The sequence below is a fragment of the Manacus vitellinus genome, unplaced genomic scaffold, assembly GCF_001715985.3.
Source record: "Manacus vitellinus isolate BGI_N305 unplaced genomic scaffold, ASM171598v3 scaffold_6_pilon, whole genome shotgun sequence".
In the NCBI taxonomy this organism is placed as follows: domain Eukaryota; kingdom Metazoa; phylum Chordata; class Aves; order Passeriformes; family Pipridae; genus Manacus; species Manacus vitellinus.
In genome coordinates this window covers 28,634,163-28,653,368 of record NW_021940750.1, presented here as the reverse complement: position 1 = coordinate 28,653,368, position 19,206 = coordinate 28,634,163, and the positions used below count along the sequence as shown (strand labels likewise).

At 39.8% G+C, this 19,206-nt stretch overlaps 1 protein-coding gene across 1 annotated transcript in view; it reads left to right on the top strand.

The window, feature by feature from the left end:
- CLMN (calmin) overlaps positions 1–18,510 on the top strand; it is a 70,122-nt gene extending 51,612 nt beyond the window's left edge. Inside the window, exons 3-13 of the mRNA XM_029964140.1 lie at positions 1,559–1,654; positions 3,113–3,196; positions 5,827–5,919; positions 7,183–7,370; positions 9,123–9,316; positions 10,295–10,377; positions 11,541–12,854; positions 13,922–14,100; positions 15,468–15,528; positions 16,582–16,643; positions 18,053–18,510. Of these exons, the coding sequence (XP_029820000.1) occupies positions 1,559–1,654; positions 3,113–3,196; positions 5,827–5,919; positions 7,183–7,370; positions 9,123–9,316; positions 10,295–10,377; positions 11,541–12,854; positions 13,922–14,100; positions 15,468–15,528; positions 16,582–16,643; positions 18,053–18,206 (2,508 nt within the window). The 3' untranslated portion in view covers positions 18,207–18,510. The remainder of the gene's footprint in view (positions 1–1,558; positions 1,655–3,112; positions 3,197–5,826; positions 5,920–7,182; positions 7,371–9,122; positions 9,317–10,294; positions 10,378–11,540; positions 12,855–13,921; positions 14,101–15,467; positions 15,529–16,581; positions 16,644–18,052) is intronic.
- Positions 18,511–19,206: the final 696 nt, after the last annotated feature.

Below are 19,206 nucleotides of genomic sequence, written 5' to 3'. Positions count from 1 at the left end.
ATGAAAAAGGCTGTAGGGTGCTGTTAATTCTGCTGTGCCAAGCATATGAAGACTTAGAACCTCTGCGGGCAGGTCAGCTTTCTCTGGAGTGCATACAAATTTTTTTCCTGTCTGACTCAACAAAGCAAAATGCCTTTCTGGAGAAAGGGCAAAAGTCTTCTGGTATATTAATGTTTTTCCTGGAAGTGGCATAATAAACATACCCATGTAAATAATGAGAGCTTCATCAAAGCTGTCTCTAGTTACAGGTGATTCCCTGAGGACACTCAGTGAGAAAGGTGGCTTCTGCCTTTCTCCTTAAAGAAGCACTTCTTGCAGAGTGGCTTCTTGCTTTCAAAGGCAGCAATGAAGTCTTCTTATACTTCTTCAGGAAACTTACAGTGTGGTGTGTCTGCTTTTGGAGCAGACCATCCCACTTGGGTCATCTTTTGAGAGGATCTGGCTCTGCTGGTCGTGGGATAATTGGGAATAATTTGCACTTCTGAGTTCTGTTTGTTCTTGCCTTAAGTACTGAAAGAATAGAAAAGGTTTGGGTTTGAGGCTTTCAGATAGGTTATTTAATTTTGAAATGAATGATATCTTGCTTTCTTTCATGGAGCATTGTTTAGTACTCTTGGCTGGATTAGGGACCAGTAATGAAAATGTGTGGTCCCAGTTTGCCAAGATTAGTGCTTAATGGAACAGTAGTGTGTTGCCCATCCAAAGATAAAAAGATTGAGCTCTTTAGGGACACGTGAGTGAGTGACACCTGAAGAGAGTGTAATTGCTGCAGCTAAGACTCCCCCTAAGGGCTGAGCTGATTTGGCTGTGTGCCTCATCCAACAGAGCACAAATCATCCACACCTCAGTGAGGTGAGGACGAGGTTCCCCTTGGAGGAGTTTGCTGAGAAGAGACACAATACAAGAAGTTGCTATTTAAAGTACTTAGAAAATAAGGGGAAGCAGAATGGCACACCAGAAACCTTTCAGAGGAGACAGGACATTGTGGTTGGCTGGATCACAGGCTTATTTCTGTATAAAGTGGTATTTGCTTCTGGTGGACTTGTCTTAGTCTGAGGGATCAGCACCCAACCCCTGGGTGGTCACTTCTTAGCACAGTTTTTAGTGTTAGATTCTGTTACGGGAAATCTGGAATTAGTCCTTGTCTGATCTCAATTACAATTCTGTATCTCAGTTTTAGCTCCAACATTCCTAGGACAAAATTGCCACTGATGTGAAGAATAGTCAGGTCTTTCTTCCTGCAGGCTATGATTTACTTCTAGTATCTCTGTTTTGTAAAATTCTCCTTCTGACTCTCTGAAATCATGGTGACTTATCAAACTGCTTTAAAAGCTATGTGTTTTTTTCTTCACAATTACAATTCTGTATCTCAGTTTTAGCTCCAACATTCCTAGGACAAAATTGCCACTGATGCGAAGAATAGTCAGGTCTTTCTTCCTGCAGGTTATGATTTACTTCTAGTATCTCTGTTTTGTAAAATTCTCCTTCTGACTCTCTGAAATCATGGTGACTTATCAAACAGTACTGCTTTAAAAGCTATGTGGTTTTTTCTTCACAGTGCAAGCCCCCTTTGAAAGTGAAAGACTTGTTTATTGATATACAAGATGGCAAAATCTTGATGGCGCTCCTGGAAGTCCTGTCAGGACAAAAGTTGGTACGTAAAGAGAGGGAGAAACCTCCATAGGAATGGAGCTTGGTATGTTATGAGCAACAATATATGGATATGCAAGGAGTAAGGGTGCATTTGGTGCCACATCTTGGGTATAGTAATGAGAATTTCAGTGGCTTTGTTGTAATTTCCTTATGTTACAGGCTGGCTCCTGAGCTGTAAGATTTCAAGGAAATACATAACAATGAGGTGTAAATGGTGTGTGATCAGTGTTAATGTTCCAACCCCTCAGGGTTTTTAAGACTTTAATACAATAATGCTTACATATTCCATTTGGAGATCACCCAAGTCACATTATCAAGAAAACACATATTTACTGTATTTTTTTTTCAATCCACCAGTTCAGTTTCTATTTTGTCTGAGATCATTATGATACTCAGTATGTCTGCTGATGCTTGCTGTAGGTGTGAGTTTAGTTCTGGTATCCTGACTCAGTTTTCATTAGTCTTACTAATATGGTCTAAATCAGCAGGGCAAAGGTTCACTAATCAGAACCTTTTTCTCTCCTCCTTTTTGTGTAAGAGCTATGTAAAGTTCCACATGCCAGAAATGGAACACCCAGTGCAAATATAAAAGCCCAGTTACAGTTGACTTTAATGTTTTCTCTCTCCAGCAATCTTGTCAGCAAGAACTCTCCTCTGTGTGGGTATCACACTTGGGCAAGAGGAGGGGCCCATTTTGCAGCCATGTCACCCCTGCAGATGCACTGGTGATGCTCTGTAGTGACTGAGCACCTGCTTTCTGCAGCAGGAATGGCAGTNGGAGCTGCAGCAGAAGCAGCGGTGTCTCTGTGTGTCTTCACACTGACTGCATTGAGAGCCAGGCTGGAAAGGAATTGAAGGGGGAGATACATCATAGTAAACTGTAGGCTATGCCTACGGTCAGGGAGGAGGTCAGGGAAGGGGAGGTCAGGGAAGGGGGCAAGATCAGCTGGCCAAAGTTATGTTAGGTGTTTCTGTATGCATGTGATAAAAACAGCGTGCCAAAGTGGAATTGCAGGGCAACAGGCATGCAAAATCTGTTCCATTTCTGCCAAAGTGAGGGGTTTTGCGTCCCACCTGCCTGTGCCTGCTATGAAAATTGCTCATGCTTCCTAATTAGGATCATTTATTTAATTCAAGACAAAAAAAAAATCTATTATTATGGATTTTCAGGCAAATATGATCCTGTGACTGAACATGGTTGGGGAATGATTACATAAATAATCAGTGTGGCAGGTCCAAGAGAGTGATAACATCTGGAGAGCAGGAAAGCTGGTTGCTAACCCTGTTTTGCTACAATCACGTAGTTGAAGCATTTTACTGCTCACAAAAGATGGCAATAATTTTACATAGGTAGATTTCCCTAGCTTTATTTTGCCTCAGTGCTTGTAGGTTTTTAAGTTTTGTATGACCTGCTGAATAATTCCACCATTTTAAAAACTATGGCTCTTCTTTTATCTAGATGCACGAATACAAATCTTCAACCCATCGCATTTTTCGTTTGAACAACATAGCCAAAGCACTTAAGTTCTTGGAGGACAGTAATGTGAGTATTTCCAAAGGCTGGTCTTAATATTTTTCTCTTGATGTGTGCTGCAAGTTGCAATTGTTGCAACTGTAGTTAGTCAGATATGCTTCATGTTTGTAAGAGGAATGTACTGCTTAAGGAGGCTGTGACTTACCTTTCAGCAGCAAGGCTGAAAAGCCACATAAAAATGCACAACAAGAACACCTATGGAGTCTAAAACAAGGATTATTTGTTCATTTTATATGTGAAAGTTCAATGGGATTAAAGGATCAGGAACGCAATATTAAAAGAAAATAAAAAGAAATGCAGGTAATTTTTATGAGCTGGGTCTTAGTGGCATTATTTCAGTTACACTGAAGGTAGGTGACTTTCTTTTATGGGAAATACTTTGAGTATTACAAATCATGTATTTTTCTGGTAAACTGACTGCTGCAGCAGCTGATAATGAGTCAAAGGCAAGAGAAAATGAAATCTGGGAACATGACATAGATACATAATTCCAGGAATCAAAGCCTTATGGGGATATAACTTCCCTCACAGTCAGTGTGGCAGCACTGCAGAATCACTTCCTAAAGTTGCAAGTGACCAAGAGCGATCAGGCCCCATAGCTTGAAATTATTCATTCCTTTTTTTTGTTTCTCCCAATGTGGGTTTATTCCAAAGCCTTACCGAAATGACCTGTGTATTGAAAACTCTCTGCTCTTGAAAAATGTTGAGAAGTAATGGGGCCAAGAGAAATCCCAGTCATGTAACAACTCATATACATGGTATACCTAGATCTTCCAGAAAGAGAAAATGAGCTATTTCCTATAAAGGACTGCAGTAAGGTTTATCTTTATGGGTGAGGGGGGATGGAGTGTGTGCATAGGAGTAGAATCCTGCCTTGCATGGAATGCCCAAACAAAACTGATGCCACTTTGCTGCTTCCCTGCACTGAGCCTTAACTCTTGCTCCAGAGATCCTGCAGGAGAGTTGCTGAAGACCCCAGTGCAGGAATGAGCATGATGTGAGGTCTTAGTGCATCTCTTATGACCTCTGAGATGTGGGAGGTTTAACATCCTTTGCCTTTTTCCTCAGGAGGGTATGTGAAAAGTCAAGAAGTAGTCCCGTAACTTCCAAGTGTTCCAGTCTCCCTATGGAAAATCCATCAGTGGAGGCTGATCTGGCCCTAAATGTGTACATCTACATGTCCTGCTATAGAACTCTGAAAAAATATTTTACATATTCACATATTTTTTAAGTTTCCCAGTTGATGCTTTCTACCCATATCCAGCTAAGACCCACTGGCAGATGAGATTTTTTTTTTCTCTCTGTTGGTACCAGCATATTGCAGAGCTGCAGCTGAAGCATGTCTGGTTGTCAGGACCTCACCAGGGGATAACCTAGAACCTCAGTGAGCAAGGCCAGGCAAGAGGAGCCTAGAGCACAGGTGGCCTTTTAATTAGTAGTGCTGAACCTCCTTTTCTATGGATTTCTTGTTCCCTTAAAAGTAAGCAGCCAATATCTTAGTATTGCTGCTGGGTAATACCAGCAGCTGGTATTACCAGCTGGGTATTTCTGTGGAGCTGAGTGACAAGCGTAAGCAGCAGTAAGAGGACAGAGCTCACACCGAGCAGTCTAATGATAAAGGCCACTTGTTCCCCATTGTGGAGAAAGTGCTATTCAAATGCACCAAGTCTTAAAGGTTTTCCCATGCCAAATACTTTGGAGCTGGCAAGAAATCTGAGCCTTGAAATATGACAGCTAGAGGTGTCTTCTTGCTAAGATTGAAAATGTTGTGCAAACCACTAGATAAAAAGTTATTTTGCTTTCCTTTTTTCAGCTTAACCAAACCGGTTAGTGAAGGGTGGTGATGAAAGTGTTGGCAAAATGCCTTGGCTGCCAAGAGCTTCAGGGTTAGATATTAAACCACAGTAGAACCTGTCAGCATACGCTTCTGTGGAGCTGGGGCAGCAGGGCAAAGCACTGCTGAGTGATTCGCCATGTCCGGGATTTCTCCGAGATGAATGGGCTGTATGCTGGGCTTTAACTCAGTCTGGGTGCCTTGTGCGGTACTGACAGCTTCCTTGTTTCCTCCCTCCCCTGTGACCTTTGCCAAAACAAGTCTGTGTTGTCTAAGAGAATAACATCCTGGTGTTATCAGCTGGAAAAAACCTCTGTGGGAAAGTCTAGAGTTTGCTTGGATTAGGCAACCCTATCCTTTGCTCACTGATTTAATTGGAACTCTGTGACAAGCTGTGTAAGGTGGGATAAGCAAGGAGGAACAAGATGTATAGCAAAAAAGAAGTAAGCAGATCTTACTAGGATTTTAAATTTTTGTATGAGAAGTGAGAAAGATGAATGGGATCCACTGGAGTGTGCCCTGTCTTCTTCCATTTTTATATGGAGGAAATGCATTTGTGGTCCCAGGAATGCAGAACTGGATTCACTTTTGTGCTGCAGACTATGCTGGGGCATTCAGATAGGAGTTCCAGAAGCAGGGTGCTTGTCATCAGGGAAAATTATCCTTAACACAAGATTTCAGTATTGCTTTCTGGCCGGCCAGTCAGTGGCAGAAGTGCTGTGGACATATCCAGTAGTCTCAGTGCATTTTTTGCATATACTTTGCTTTTTTGAATTTGGCTCTGGATTTATTTTCTCTTTTACAGGTAAAGCTTGTTAGCATTGATGCAGCAGAAATAGCAGATGGAAATTCCTCTCTGGTTCTTGGACTAATATGGAATATAATCTTGTTTTTTCAGGTAATAAAATTTGAATACTTTACTCATAAGTGAACAGTCTTCATGGTATCAATCAATTCCAGCTGAATACTGATTTTTAAATTGATTTTTAGTCCTAAAGAACATAATTAATCATAGTAAACCTGAGCTTTACCTACACTAATTTTATACTTGCAGCTGCTTTCATTTTACTTCATTGGACCTATTTTGGTGTAAATTGGAGACAATTTAAACCCTCATTTGACTTGGACCTGAATTAGAGCTTCAGATTACTACTTTGCTTTCTCTCCTTGCCTTCTCAGGGTTCTGTTCCAGATTCCCTGGATCTGAACCAATGTCCTGGGTTTGGTTCCAGGTCACAGTTTATTTTCAATAACCTTTTCTGGATTTGGTCCAATGCGATAGGAAATTCCATTTAGAATCACTGATCTCTGGAGACTTACTCGACATGGCAAAAATTCACAACTGATGAATGAAAGATCTCGAAGGGCCAGGAAGTGAAAAAACTGATTTGAGCCTGAAAATTGATTTAGCCCCAGACTTAGATTAAAACTGTGCCCTAATCTACACATAGTTTGAAAATTACCTTCTAAACAATACCAAATTCTAATGGACAGAGAGAGAGATGGAGAGAGGGTTCTGCAACTCTTGTACGAATGTGAGGCCCTTTCATTCTCTTGAACTCATTTAAAAAATGGCTGTAAGGTTAAAAAAATGATCTTGAATTTGCACAGAGGCTTCTCTCCCTGGCTGAGCTCCTCGGGCTGAGCAGTGCTGCACAGAACCGGTTCAGCCAGGCAGACTTGCGGGCAGAGATGCTGCGACCAGGATCTGTCACCCTGGCAGCAGAGGGCACAGGGGACCCAAAAGCAGCAGAGTGGATAATTTGGACTCAAATGTCAGTGCTGACCAAGGACAGGAGTCCTGCTGCAAGTCACTACTTTTTGACTAAAAATATATCACGCAAGCAACTCCTGTGAAGAGAACAATTTCAGTTAAACTAACTTTTCTTTCAAGGACATGTTTCTTTGCTTTTTGTTTAATAGGAATTTCCGCAGTTCAGCCTGAACAGTACCCTGCCCTTTCTGTTGCCTGGGGCTGCCAGCTGGGCTGCTGCTGACTGTCATGCCTGTGCAATACAAGCCAAGAGTTAAAATGGACAGGACTCTAATTACCTCTTAAAATTCAGTTACGGCATTGATCTCTTTAAAGTTTGCATGTAAACAAGAGCACCGTGCAGCCCATGATAAAGCAGAGCACTGTGTGTTTTGCCTTTTATTACAGATTAAGGAGCTGACCGGCAACCTCAACAGGAACTCCTCCTCCTCCAGCCTGTCCTCTGGGCCCAGTGGTCCAGAGTCAGACACATCCCCCAGCACTCCCAGCGTGGAGAGAAACATGTCTATTACAGTGAAGGATCAGCGGAAAGCCATCAGGGCCCTTCTAATCTGGGTTCAGAGGAAAACCAGAAAGTAAGCTAGCAAACTCTTGTATAAAACCGTGTCTTGCCACCTGCCCTTTTGAAGCTGAGTCTCTTTTCTCTGTCCTGCCCCGTGGGTCTGTTACTGTGTGCTGTGGCTTCTTCTGCTTTCAAAGTTTGCAAGTGCAGGGTCTCTGCAGGGGGTGTTTGAGTACGGCCGTGTGTCTACAGCAGCTGTCTGACCTTGAAGCCCGCTGCTGGCTTCATAGTTTGAGTGTTAAATGTTAACTTGCAATAACCTTCTTGATGCTGTTTAAAACAGGAGCATTCCCACCTCCCCATACCCCTGGCTTTCCTGCAGTCTGTCCAATATCTTTTGCTAATTAAAGGCTAGGTGTAACCAAGGGGTGAACTGAAAAAATAAATGTATTGAAAGACTTTATCAACAGCCTTTTAAATTAAGCAACAGCCCTGAGGAAGCTTCTCTGTGTGCTGCAGAGTGCCATGAAGGACAGAGACCCTACTAGACCTCCTCATTCCTCAGAACTCAAGGGGGAAGGTGGTGAAACTTAAGTCACTTCTCTCAAACTTGTAAAATTTGAGTCCATTTCCATTGCACAACACATCTCTCCTCTTTAATAAAAAAGTGGTTGTTTTGCCAAAGCATTTTGTCTAGTAATGCTTTATCCTGGCAGAGTTACTGTCACGTTAAAAAACTGTAGTGTAAGATATCTGGTGCACATGCAAATGCTTGGACTGTATTTTATATGTGTTGTTATCTGAAGCAGTGACTGGCAGAGAGTTTTAAAGAGGGCATGGGTCAAAGTTACTTATACAGGTTGGTTATATGAATATTTGGCATTTTTATCTGTTGATTTGTATGTCCAAATCTGCCTTTGGACACAAATTTCTGTATCTAGTGTTGAAGACAGAAATTTCAATCTTAAATGCTTGGTCCTGTGGACATCATTCCTTGGTTCTCTCCAGTGAAGCTAAGGGTGCTTGTTGTTCCATTGAGATCCATAGTTCACTGCTACCAGCACAGACCATAAAGGAGGCATGGTTTTAGTCCCAAAATAATGCTGATATCATCATTAACAGGGAGGTGATACAAGGAAAGTGAGGACCTGAGAAGTAAAGGCCATAGTCTTTTCAGCCCAGTCAAAGAGTACAAATCGAAAACATCTAACAGGAGAAAATTGTTCTTGCAACTGCACTGTTAAAAACATAATAGCATCACTATAATACTGCTATCCCATGATCTCTGCAGAATTTTCTATTCTGGGGCTGTATTTCATTGCAAGTTTTCGCTCCAAAACTTTGGACATAAACTTGTGGTTTCTGGATATGCTGACATCATTTGCATTTGGCAAATTTTCTGCTATAGAAGGCCAAATACACAGGAATGTGAATCATTTATGCTTATTTGTTTAAATATTTAAATCTTGGCAGTTTTCCCAAGCTATGGCATTAAAATGCTGGAGAGCAACAGAAACGGGAATCACAGAGACATTTGGTTTTGTGAATGTTAATTGTGGTTGCTGAATTCTTGAGGGCTTTGTTTTTACTAACTACTTCCTACAAGCAGGTTCATGTCAGCTGTTAGCCACACCAATCCAGTTTGTGAATCTGTGTGTTTTCTGGATGTATTTGTGCATTTTGAAATCCAAAAATATCTCAAATGTGACAAGTACAACTCAGCAACCTTCTGTTTTAACTTTTCGGAGTCTTTGAAAATTGTTATGCCTTTACTTTGGATTTTGTATCACGACCACCCCCGTAAACTGTATGTCATTCTGTTTAGGTACGGTGTTGCAGTTCAGGACTTTACCAGCAGTTGGAGGAGTGGCCTTGCTTTCTTAGCCATCATAAAAGCCATAGACTGCACTTTGGTAGACATGAAGCAAGCACTGGAGAAATCAGCACGAGAAAACCTGGAGGATGCTTTCAGCATAGCACAGAATAAGCTGGGTGTTCCTCGGCTCCTCGAACCAGAAGGTAAAACGCCTACACCAGCTCTGTTGGGTAACATTCAAACTATAATGAATTCATGAATAGTGCATTGTGATACCTACCAAAAACCTCCCAGTGATTAGGCTGTTGATGTGATCAGTGTGTTGATCTTACTGATTAGAAAAATAGAAATTAATTGGTCAGCAGCTTGTAGCTGTATGCTGTCAGTCATATTTGTAAGCTCCTTGGGGGCAGAGATCTTACCATGGTTTTAGCTATGTACACTGGCCCTGGTTCACGTTTAGATGCTATGTGACATCTGCATTACTAGGGGGCATTAATTGTTGTGCTGAGGGGTGTCTCAGTGCATTAGCACTGTTTTGTAACACCTCAGCATGGAGAGACTAAATGTCACTCCATGATGAAGTGTGCAAGGCTGCCGTACCAGGAAACTGAATGGATACCTGTTCAAATGCATTTGCATCTCCCAATTTTCACTTTACAATGCATATACACACACACATATTTGTATATTTAAATACAAACATATGTGTGTATATAAATATATGTATGTAAGTGGATTCTTGTAGTGCTTTTTACTGAACTCTACTAGACAGGTGTTAGACCTTGATGCTATGACTCAAAACCCAATTGCATTTTCGTGGGTCACATGTCAGAAGACTGGGTCATCCTGTCACAAATAAGCCTCTGTATTGTCACTGAACAACACTCAACTGTCTAGTGACAACAACATAAATGACAGTACAAAGGTGGATGAAAAGGGACCCTGATTGGGATTTGGTATGTGTTTGGAAATAGGAAAAAACATGTGAACAAAATGTTGAGAACTCTATCGAGTGCCATCAACAGTGGAGAGCATTTATCTTATCTGTCAGAAAAAGAAAAGTGTTTGTTAGCTGTTAATTCTCTCACCACAAAGGCAGGATAAATGTCTGACGATCTGTTCCTCTGCAAGTGTTTTAAAGATGTGTGTGCTTAAGGCCTTTTTGTCTGTCTCCACAGATATCATGGTGGAATCACCTGATGAACAGTCAATCGTCACATACGTGGCACAATTTCTGGAGCACTTCCCAGAGCTGGAAGGGGTATGTGTTTTCTCCTATATCACATTTCTTTAATTTGCTTTGGTGTACTTAATAAAGTCAGATATTTATTTTCTATGTTTTTTTCTAAGCTATTTAAAATAACAAACTCAGATTTAATTGTTTGCATTTTTGTTAAATCTAGTGAAATAGGCTTTCGTTGGTGAGTGCTAGAATGCCTTAGGTAGAATTGTGCTTTTAAACATTTACATCCAATTGTAACTTTCAGAGATTAGGACTGGTTTCACAGGACTCTACCACTTTGCTGTATTTGTCTTAAATAAGGCTGAAATTTATCTGTTCACCTGTGATGTTTCATTGGACTTTGAATTTAATTTTGAATTCTATCTTCTCAAGTTTGAGGGCCATGATCGATCTGAATTTAGCAGGTATGAGACACAAGATACCAGAGGCTGAATCTTGTCAATACAACAGTCAGAAGCACTCACTGTAAGCATGAAATAAACTGCAGCTTAAACAACTAGGACTTAAATGCAAAAATAAAGAGTTGAGGATTAAGTGGGGCCTGACAGTGCCAGGGATTGCCAAAGATCTTTTGCAGAAACAGGCATTTCTCAACTGCAGGTTCCAGCTGGGATATATTTTGTATCTGATAAAATTGGTGGGCATTACTAAAGTCATTGGAATTAAAATTATTATAATAATCTAGTTGTTATTATTAAGTTAGATGAGCAGTAAGATCTGCTGACATTAAGACTTGTTGGCATTTTAATGGACATAGAAAAAACCAACCTTTCTTTTAATACAGTCTGTTGGAATGAAATAATCTAATATATCAATACATTTCACAGTGGATTTATTGGAGTTGTTAGATTTATGTTATTCCTAGGGTTTGGGATTATGTCAAAAAGCCATCAGTTGTCTCCACAGGTGCAGCAGGGAGAAATGAATACATTAACAACTGAGGATTAGGCTTGTCTGCATTCTGATCTTCCTGTACAAGTGGCTTCTTGACATTGAGCTTTTTCAAGGCACTTGACTTGCCAAATCAGTTTTCCTACTTTCAAAATAAATGAGTCATTAATTGGCCATTTACAAGGTAATGGGGTGATGGGCTAGGTAGTTATTCTTTCTATAGTGTTTGGGAAATGTAAAATGGTATTTGAGGTAGGATTTATTATTTAATGGTGTATCATCACTTATAGGAAGACTTTACAGATCCTGACAAGGAGCTTCCAATTGAGTCCACATATGTCCACATCAAAGACACACCGTCAGAAAAGGAAGGCAAAATCTTGATTTTAAGTGAAAGTGAAGAAAACATGTATACTGTTAATCACGAGAGGAGTCATCCTGCTCCTCCAAAGGTCCATATTCATGACATCCCTGAGAGAATCCCCTCAGAAACCGCTGCTGAAAATTGTAATGGGAAACTGAGTCAAGTGTTAGGTGACTCACAGGAAACATCTGAAGAAGAGCCTCAGAGGCCTACCTCACTGAAAATCACAGGATCTGTCAGTTTTGAATCCAGTTCCTCTTGGGAGGTTCTAAGTGATAAATTCATGTCAGGTGAAGGGGGCATCTCTGATGATCAACTGAAACAGAACAATGACCTTTCTCCAACTGTTCTGACAGATCAGAAAAATTCTGTCGACTCTTTTGAAGAATACTCTGAGGAATTAACTAAAGAAACCCCTACTGAATATGACAACGAAACTAAGAGCCTTTCAGCCAATACTTCTTCTTTGAGTCCATTATCCTGGACTTCAGGTATACTTACAGATGATTCTATTAATAAAGTAGAAGAGAGCAAACCCCAATCTTCAGTTCTTTTACCAGAAGACACCTCAAAACAAGAAGATACACATAAGTACGTTCTTCATCTTCTAAATGAGGAAATACAGAAACATCCAGAAGACGAACATACAAAGGAATCACCTGTCTTCGAGACAATAGAATCAAGCCCTTGTTCACTGAATAGTTCTAATCTCGAAAGCCAAGAACTGTCTACACAGCATGAAACATCTGATGAGTCTCTCTCAGATGTACCTAAAACTCCAGATGACCTGGACAGCTGTGATGAAGTTGAGTCTGCAGCTCAAGTGTTGCCCAGTTCTTCCAAAGTATCCGTAATACCCCATGATCTCTTTTATTATCCACATTATAATGTCCCTATATCAGCAGTTCTGAATGCTTACCTGGAGCCTTGTATCGAAGGTTATGACACTGGAAATGACAAAGCTTCTTCTGAAACAGTAACAGGTGTTTTACCTGACAAGAGCTTACCAGAACAAAACTACAAGGAAGATGCTTCAGAGCCAGACTTAGACAATAAGCTAAGCACCCCTCCATTAGAAACAGATACTGAGAACAGAGAGGAGGAAACTACAAATATTAATAGTCACATGAATTATTCCAATGAAAAAGAAGTGCCATTAATAGTAGAAGAGTTAGAAATTGAAGAAGATGGCAATAAGGCCACCAACGATCAAGATTCCACTATTCCACAACATCTTGAGGTATTTTATTTTTTTATTACCAGCATTTCTTTGTGGGGGATTAGCATCTGACCTCAGAGGTTTTCATTTGCTTTCATTTTGCAGTGTTTGGGAGAAATGTTTAAAATATACTTTGTTTCCTGTCCCGTAACACTGTTTGCCACAGCCCCCTACTGGAATGAATGGAATTGCAGATCCCTGAGAAGATCTGGCATTAAGAGAGAAAATAAGCCCTGTTAATAGTACAGCAAAAATGTGAATTTTTATTATGTTTTAAAATAGTTTGAGGCTTCTCTGTAATCCCTAGGCATAAAAGATTACCTTTGAGGCTTCTCTGTAATCCCTAGGCATAAAAGATTACCAGAGAAGGTATTTTTAATAATTTGTAATGAGATGAAGAGAAAGTAGTATAGCTTATAAAGAAAGGATAAAGGCAATGACAATTTTTATCTGAATCCAAATAAGTTTGCCTACAAAAGCTTAAAAAAGCAATTTGAGTAGGCTTGTCAAAATGAAGGCTTGTCTACACTGGAGGAGGAGAAAGAGGGGGAGATTTTTGGGGTATTTGGTTTAGACAGTTTGCTCCTGTATCTCTTCTTGCAGACACCAATTTTGAAGTGCCTTACAAGTTTTCCAGTGGAGTAATTTTTGACAGTGTTTTTCAGGAGTGAGTGTCCATTTAATGCTGCTCTATATGTTGATTGGACAAGTTGCTTCAGCATGTTTTTGTCTTGACACTTACTATAGTAATGAAGTCACTTTGCTGTTAGCTTGAAAGACTAATTTGGGATAGATTTAAAAAAGTCTTGTGGATTGCTTCGAAGCCCCATGTCATGTCATGGCTTCTTAATAGAAAGAACTGACAATTGTCAGTATGATGATTGTATGTTGCACTGGTGATACTTTATAGCTCAATGTATCCAGAAAGATTTTCAAGAAATTTATTGCTTTTTTTATTCTCTTCAGTGAGACTTTCAGTCTCATACTACTTGCAATATAGCATCTGAATAGGCTACACCACTAAGGTATTTGGAAGGGTGGAGAATCAGTCTTGTTGCCTAATGCAAAATGTTTCTTAACTTCAACAGGCCATAGTAGAACCTCTAGAGGATTTATCAATAGCTATAAAGACACCAGAAGAAAGTAGTAATAGGGAGGAGGAAGGGGAAAATATGATCAAAGAAGATTTGCAGATCTCAGAAGTTGCCACTACTACTCTATCACAAGATAACCTGCAAGAAATTGCTGAATGCCAGGAATTTACCAGGTATTTCACATTAACTTTCTCTTAAATACACCTGACTGGTCTTTGGAAATGTGCCCTGTCCATTGGATATTTCTTGTAGTCTTCTTTTAGGAACAGTGTATTGGAACTCATTGGCTTCTTCCTGTGTTTCTCTTCTTCCTGTGCTTCTCTTAAACATATCGGGTGATTCAGTGCCAATGGAACTTGATTTGACTGTGCTATACACTTTGCTACACGGAGCCCAATTGGAACCCCAGTGCATTTTGAACATGGCAGTGTTATAACTGCTTTTCCAACAGAAAGAGTATTTTGTAAGGTAGATGAAATAATCCATGTGCATTGTGACACTGTATGGAAGCATGACACCGATTCATTCCAACAGATATTTTTTGAGTGTTTTCTTCTGATTATGATCAAGTAAATGAGGTTGTGGAGAGAAAATAAGATGAAGAACTCATGGGTTGAGATAAAGGCATTTTAATGATAAAAAAGCGAAGGCCATGTGTGGAAGAAAATTAGAAGACCCCAAAAAATAAGAATTATTTTTTCTCTACTTCCCATCAGCAGGTGATGTCCAGCCACTTCCTGGGAAGCAGAGTGTAGTGGTTGCTTCAGAAGACAGATATAATAACAAGTATGAGTGTCCTTTGGTCAGTTTGGGTCAGCTGTCCTGGCTGTGTCCCCTCCTAACCTCTTGCCCAGCCTCAGACCACTGGCCTGTAGGGTGGGGGTTGGAGGCAAGGCCACGGTGCTGTTCCAGCGCTGCTCAGCTGCAGCCAAAACACGTGTTTTACCAACACCCTTCTAGCTACAAGTACAAAGCACAGCACTATAGGGGCTGCTGTGGGGTAATTTAACTGCACCCCAGCCAGAGCCAGTACAGAGACACTCAGCTAATTTTACTCCATTCACTTCTGTTTCTTCTTATGTTCCAATTTATTCTTAGGTTTATTGGAGTGGGACATGAACTGCAATTTGTTGATGCTTATCACTTTAGCACTGTAATGAATTTGAAAGTTTACTTAGAAAAACCCATTGTTCCCTTCAAGCTTTTTGTTCCCCTGTCCGTTTTTAATTTATGTTGATGCCATAAAACCTGGTATATTCTCACTGAAATGCTAGTGATGTTGAAGGTGGGAAAATGCTGTCAGATGGCATTTTTCAGAAAAGATTCCTTTTTGAGCATATGAATTTTGAAAATGAGTCAGATTTTCCCAAAGCTGTTTTTATAATGTTACTGATAAATTTGAGTCCATATTCTAATACAGGCAACAATGCATATTTGTGGTTTTGCACAGCTTAAAACTGGCATGTGCAATTGCAGTGGCTCTCTTTAACTTTCCTTTATGAATTTAAATTTAAAAAACTTGCTTTTACATACATTTCAGAACCAGTGACAATGATGCCAATGTTTATCTCCGAAAAAGGTCTCCTAATCCTTCTGAGGAGGTAAGTGTGTGGAAATTTATTTGTCACTGTTTCTCTGTTTCTCTTAAACTCCAAAAGTTCACACACTGTAAAAAGGTCTACTCTCTCTATAAAGCTCTGTGACAGTATGCAAGTCTTGTGGCTTCTAATAATTTTAGTGCCAAAACCAGGCATAGCTTCTATATCTCCTAAATACATGGAACTGAATTTCACTGACCCTTGAACAAATCCCCAAAGGAGTCCCTCATACTACAATTAAATCTACTGTAACTTTGAATCTTGCTCCGTCATAACTGTATAGCTGCAACATTTTGCTTCTTTGAAGCTTCCTTTACTTGCTGCCCCAGTTTCTTTCAATTTTTGCATTCTCTGTATGTATGTTGGTGCCCTGGTCCCAACCCTGCAAAAATGTTGTGTGTCTTCTGAAGAGCACTGTTTCTGAAAAACTGGGCTCTTTCCCTCTCCTTCACAGTAGCAGTGTTATATTCTCTCAGTAGCAGCAGCTAACCCTAAAAGAATTTTAGTTGTAACATGAAACTGCATCCCTAATGACAGATGTGATTCATACTGGCTTCTTGAGAGCACACTGTACAGCTGAGGTCTGGATTTTTACTTTTTAAGTCAGAAGAAAGGGACATTATCAGCAATCTGGTCACGCTGAGCAGGGATAGGAATATGGCTTTTTTCAGCACAAAAACAAAATTCTGACCATCTTGGAGTTTTAAAGAAATGCTGCCACCAACGTTCAGTGAAACTGAGGTTTCACACAGATGCTTTAGTTTTGCAACGCTGTCAGAGCTATTAGAAATACATATGAATGAGGGGAGCTTTATTCAGCTGAGTGAAAGCAGTTGAAAGCAAAAAAATCTTATTTCACAACTTTTTTCTTTTTCTGTGTGTGTATACTAGACTGCAGTGCTGGATGTGCTAACAGGGAATACATTTATAAGCACACTTTCATTTTAATTGAGCAAACAATTAGAAATACTCTGCATAAAATACACACACAATTACCACCTTTGTGACATACTGAATTTTATTTTTGTTATATAATCTATTTCTTGTTTGTTTAAGGAAACCTATGGTGTAAATGAGCAGAAGATGACAGATATGGGTGAAAATACATTAATCATCAGGTGAGTGGTTCTTATTCAAAGAGTTTTGCGAGGAATCCATAAATCTAGGTACTACTAGCAGTGCTACAAAAGTGCTACATATTTCCTATAAGCGTAAGATACGAAAGTTCATTATTGCTTAATCTGTCCCTTGACTAAAATGCTTTTTCTTGACTTGAGTTGAAAGATTCAGCTGTCTAAGCAGGAGTCTGAGTGTTCTCTCCACTTGGTGGATATGTCAGGCCCTCTAGCAGTGATGACTCTTTCTATGTTTGGAAGACTGTCAAGACAGTATTTAGTATGGTCAATGCTAGGGAAAATCAATAACTTCAGTGGAGGTCAGGCCCCTCTGTTAGAGTATGTGTGTGTGTGTGTGTGTGTGTTTAGTCTAGACTAGGGTGATGGGTCCTGAACACAGAGTGTGTATGCCTTTGGATACTAAATATCTATAAAAAACAAAGGATTGCTTTAGGTTTTCTCTCTTAGCTGATACTGAGTGGTACCTCTCAGTAGTTAAAACGATTGTTATATTTAAATGCAGAAAACACAAAATATTATCAAGATCCACTGTCCCGGTCTCACTTATGCTTCTGTTAAAAAAAAAACCAACATAAATAGCTGTTACAGTTGTAGCTGTTTACGGATTGCTGATATTGAGCAAATTTTGGGTGATACTCAGGTATATATCCAGTATAACATCTGAGCAAGTAGGATGCCTCAAGCCAGAAAAAAGGACTCATTAAAACAGGCCAAAACACATTTTTCTCCAAAAGTAGATTAGACCCAGAGGGTTATTCTTATAGTATTGTAAAATTATAAAACGAGTGTACCATCTTGTGCCTTTTTAAATAAGACCCTTCCTTGTCTTTGTGAGAGCTCAGTGGTGCCAGCAGAGTCCATTGGACTTTGCCCTTATGAACCACAGTTGGAAATTTGGAAAGTTCAAATTTTGGAGTTGTCCTGGAAAACCCCAACTGCTAGTTGGTTTCTGGAAGTTTTGGGCTTTTTCTGTTTAATATTCAGGTGTCTGACATAAGTAGCTCTGAAAGTAGATGATTTGGGGGAAGTATATTAAGTCAGATCCAGTGTATAAGCAAAATTGTGAAAGTTTGATTTGTGCTGCCCAGAGCTATGTTTACTGTTCTCAAAATAAAAGGGCATCTTTCTGACTGGTGGGAATCTCCTTATACTACCTGAGAATTTGTCCAGTTTTCTGAGGATTAATTGATATGTACAGTGGCTCTGGAAGGAACACACTGCTTTAGCCTGTTCTGCCCCTCCTAGTCTAGCTGGGACTCAGGCTGACTAAATTGAATTGGTTCTTTAAACTGCTGTCTGTTAGTCTGCCCTCTGATCTTCACAGTAAACATTAACAATGAAGGTTTTTTTTTCTTTTGCTTGCCTCTTATTGAATTATCTCCTGTTTACAGGAAGAAAAAGGACTCAGAAGCAAGTGAGACCCCACCACCAATTCACGAGATTACAATTTTTGAGCAGCCAGAGATATTTTACTTCATCATTTTCTTCTGGGTGCTGATCTACTGCCTTTTACTCCTTCCACAGCTTCTTAGCAACAAAGTTTGATCTGTGTGAGGTGTGGAAAAATAAAGGATGGTGGCTGGATTGCTTTGTGTATCTGCATATGAATATATTCCTTCAGGTGAAGCACAAACAGAAATCCAGGACCTGGTATTTGTGTTTATTATCAGGTTGTCTTCAATTCCTCTACTGTTGTGCTATGACAGTGTCAAAGCACGTTTTATATTATGATAACTGTGTAAATATATATAAAAATGACCCGATTTAGTAGACGCAATTTTGTACATTTGTGCCTTGCTTTATAAGATGCTAAATAAAACCAGATAATTATCAGTAGAAATATGAACAATTCAGAGCTCTAGTCTTCAAAAATTATTCTTCTGGCTTCATTTTCTTATGTAGGGCCTGACAGCTGTGGAAGAGGGGTAGTGTTGACTTGCCTCTGGATCTGGCCACCTGCAAGGGCAAGGCTAGAAATGCTTCTTCACGTTTTTCATTGAATTATTTGGAAGAGTTGGAGACAGAGCAGAACTACAGGTAGTGAAATACAGATCAGGAATTACAGTTCCAGTAGCAAATCCAGTGGAGCAGCAAAATCAGGTTGAGGGTTTATTGGGGTAGGAGAGTTTGATTTTTTTTAGGATTTAAATTCACTTTGGTCCTGCACCTTTTGTTAGGTTTGGTCCGAAGGAATAAACTGGGTGTGGAGAAGTGTGAAGCACATACATGCTCACTGCTTCACAGGAGTGGTCATATGGGAAATCTTAGCCCAGAAACTGAAGTGTTTTAAAAGTACCTCAGTGCTTCTGAGTCTGCTTCTGCTTCATTTTTGCTGCTGCTTTTACTTAGCAGATCACGGGAAAATGTCTCTTTTTTGAAGATATAAAAAACAATAGGTCACCTAATTTGCTAAGGCTACTCTTAAGGCACAAGTGTATGGTAAAAGGATTAGAAATAGCCTTTAAGTGTCCAAATCAATAGAGAAAGAAATGACAGATATAAAACTAAATACAGAGAAATGCTGACAGCCAACACTGACTTTCTA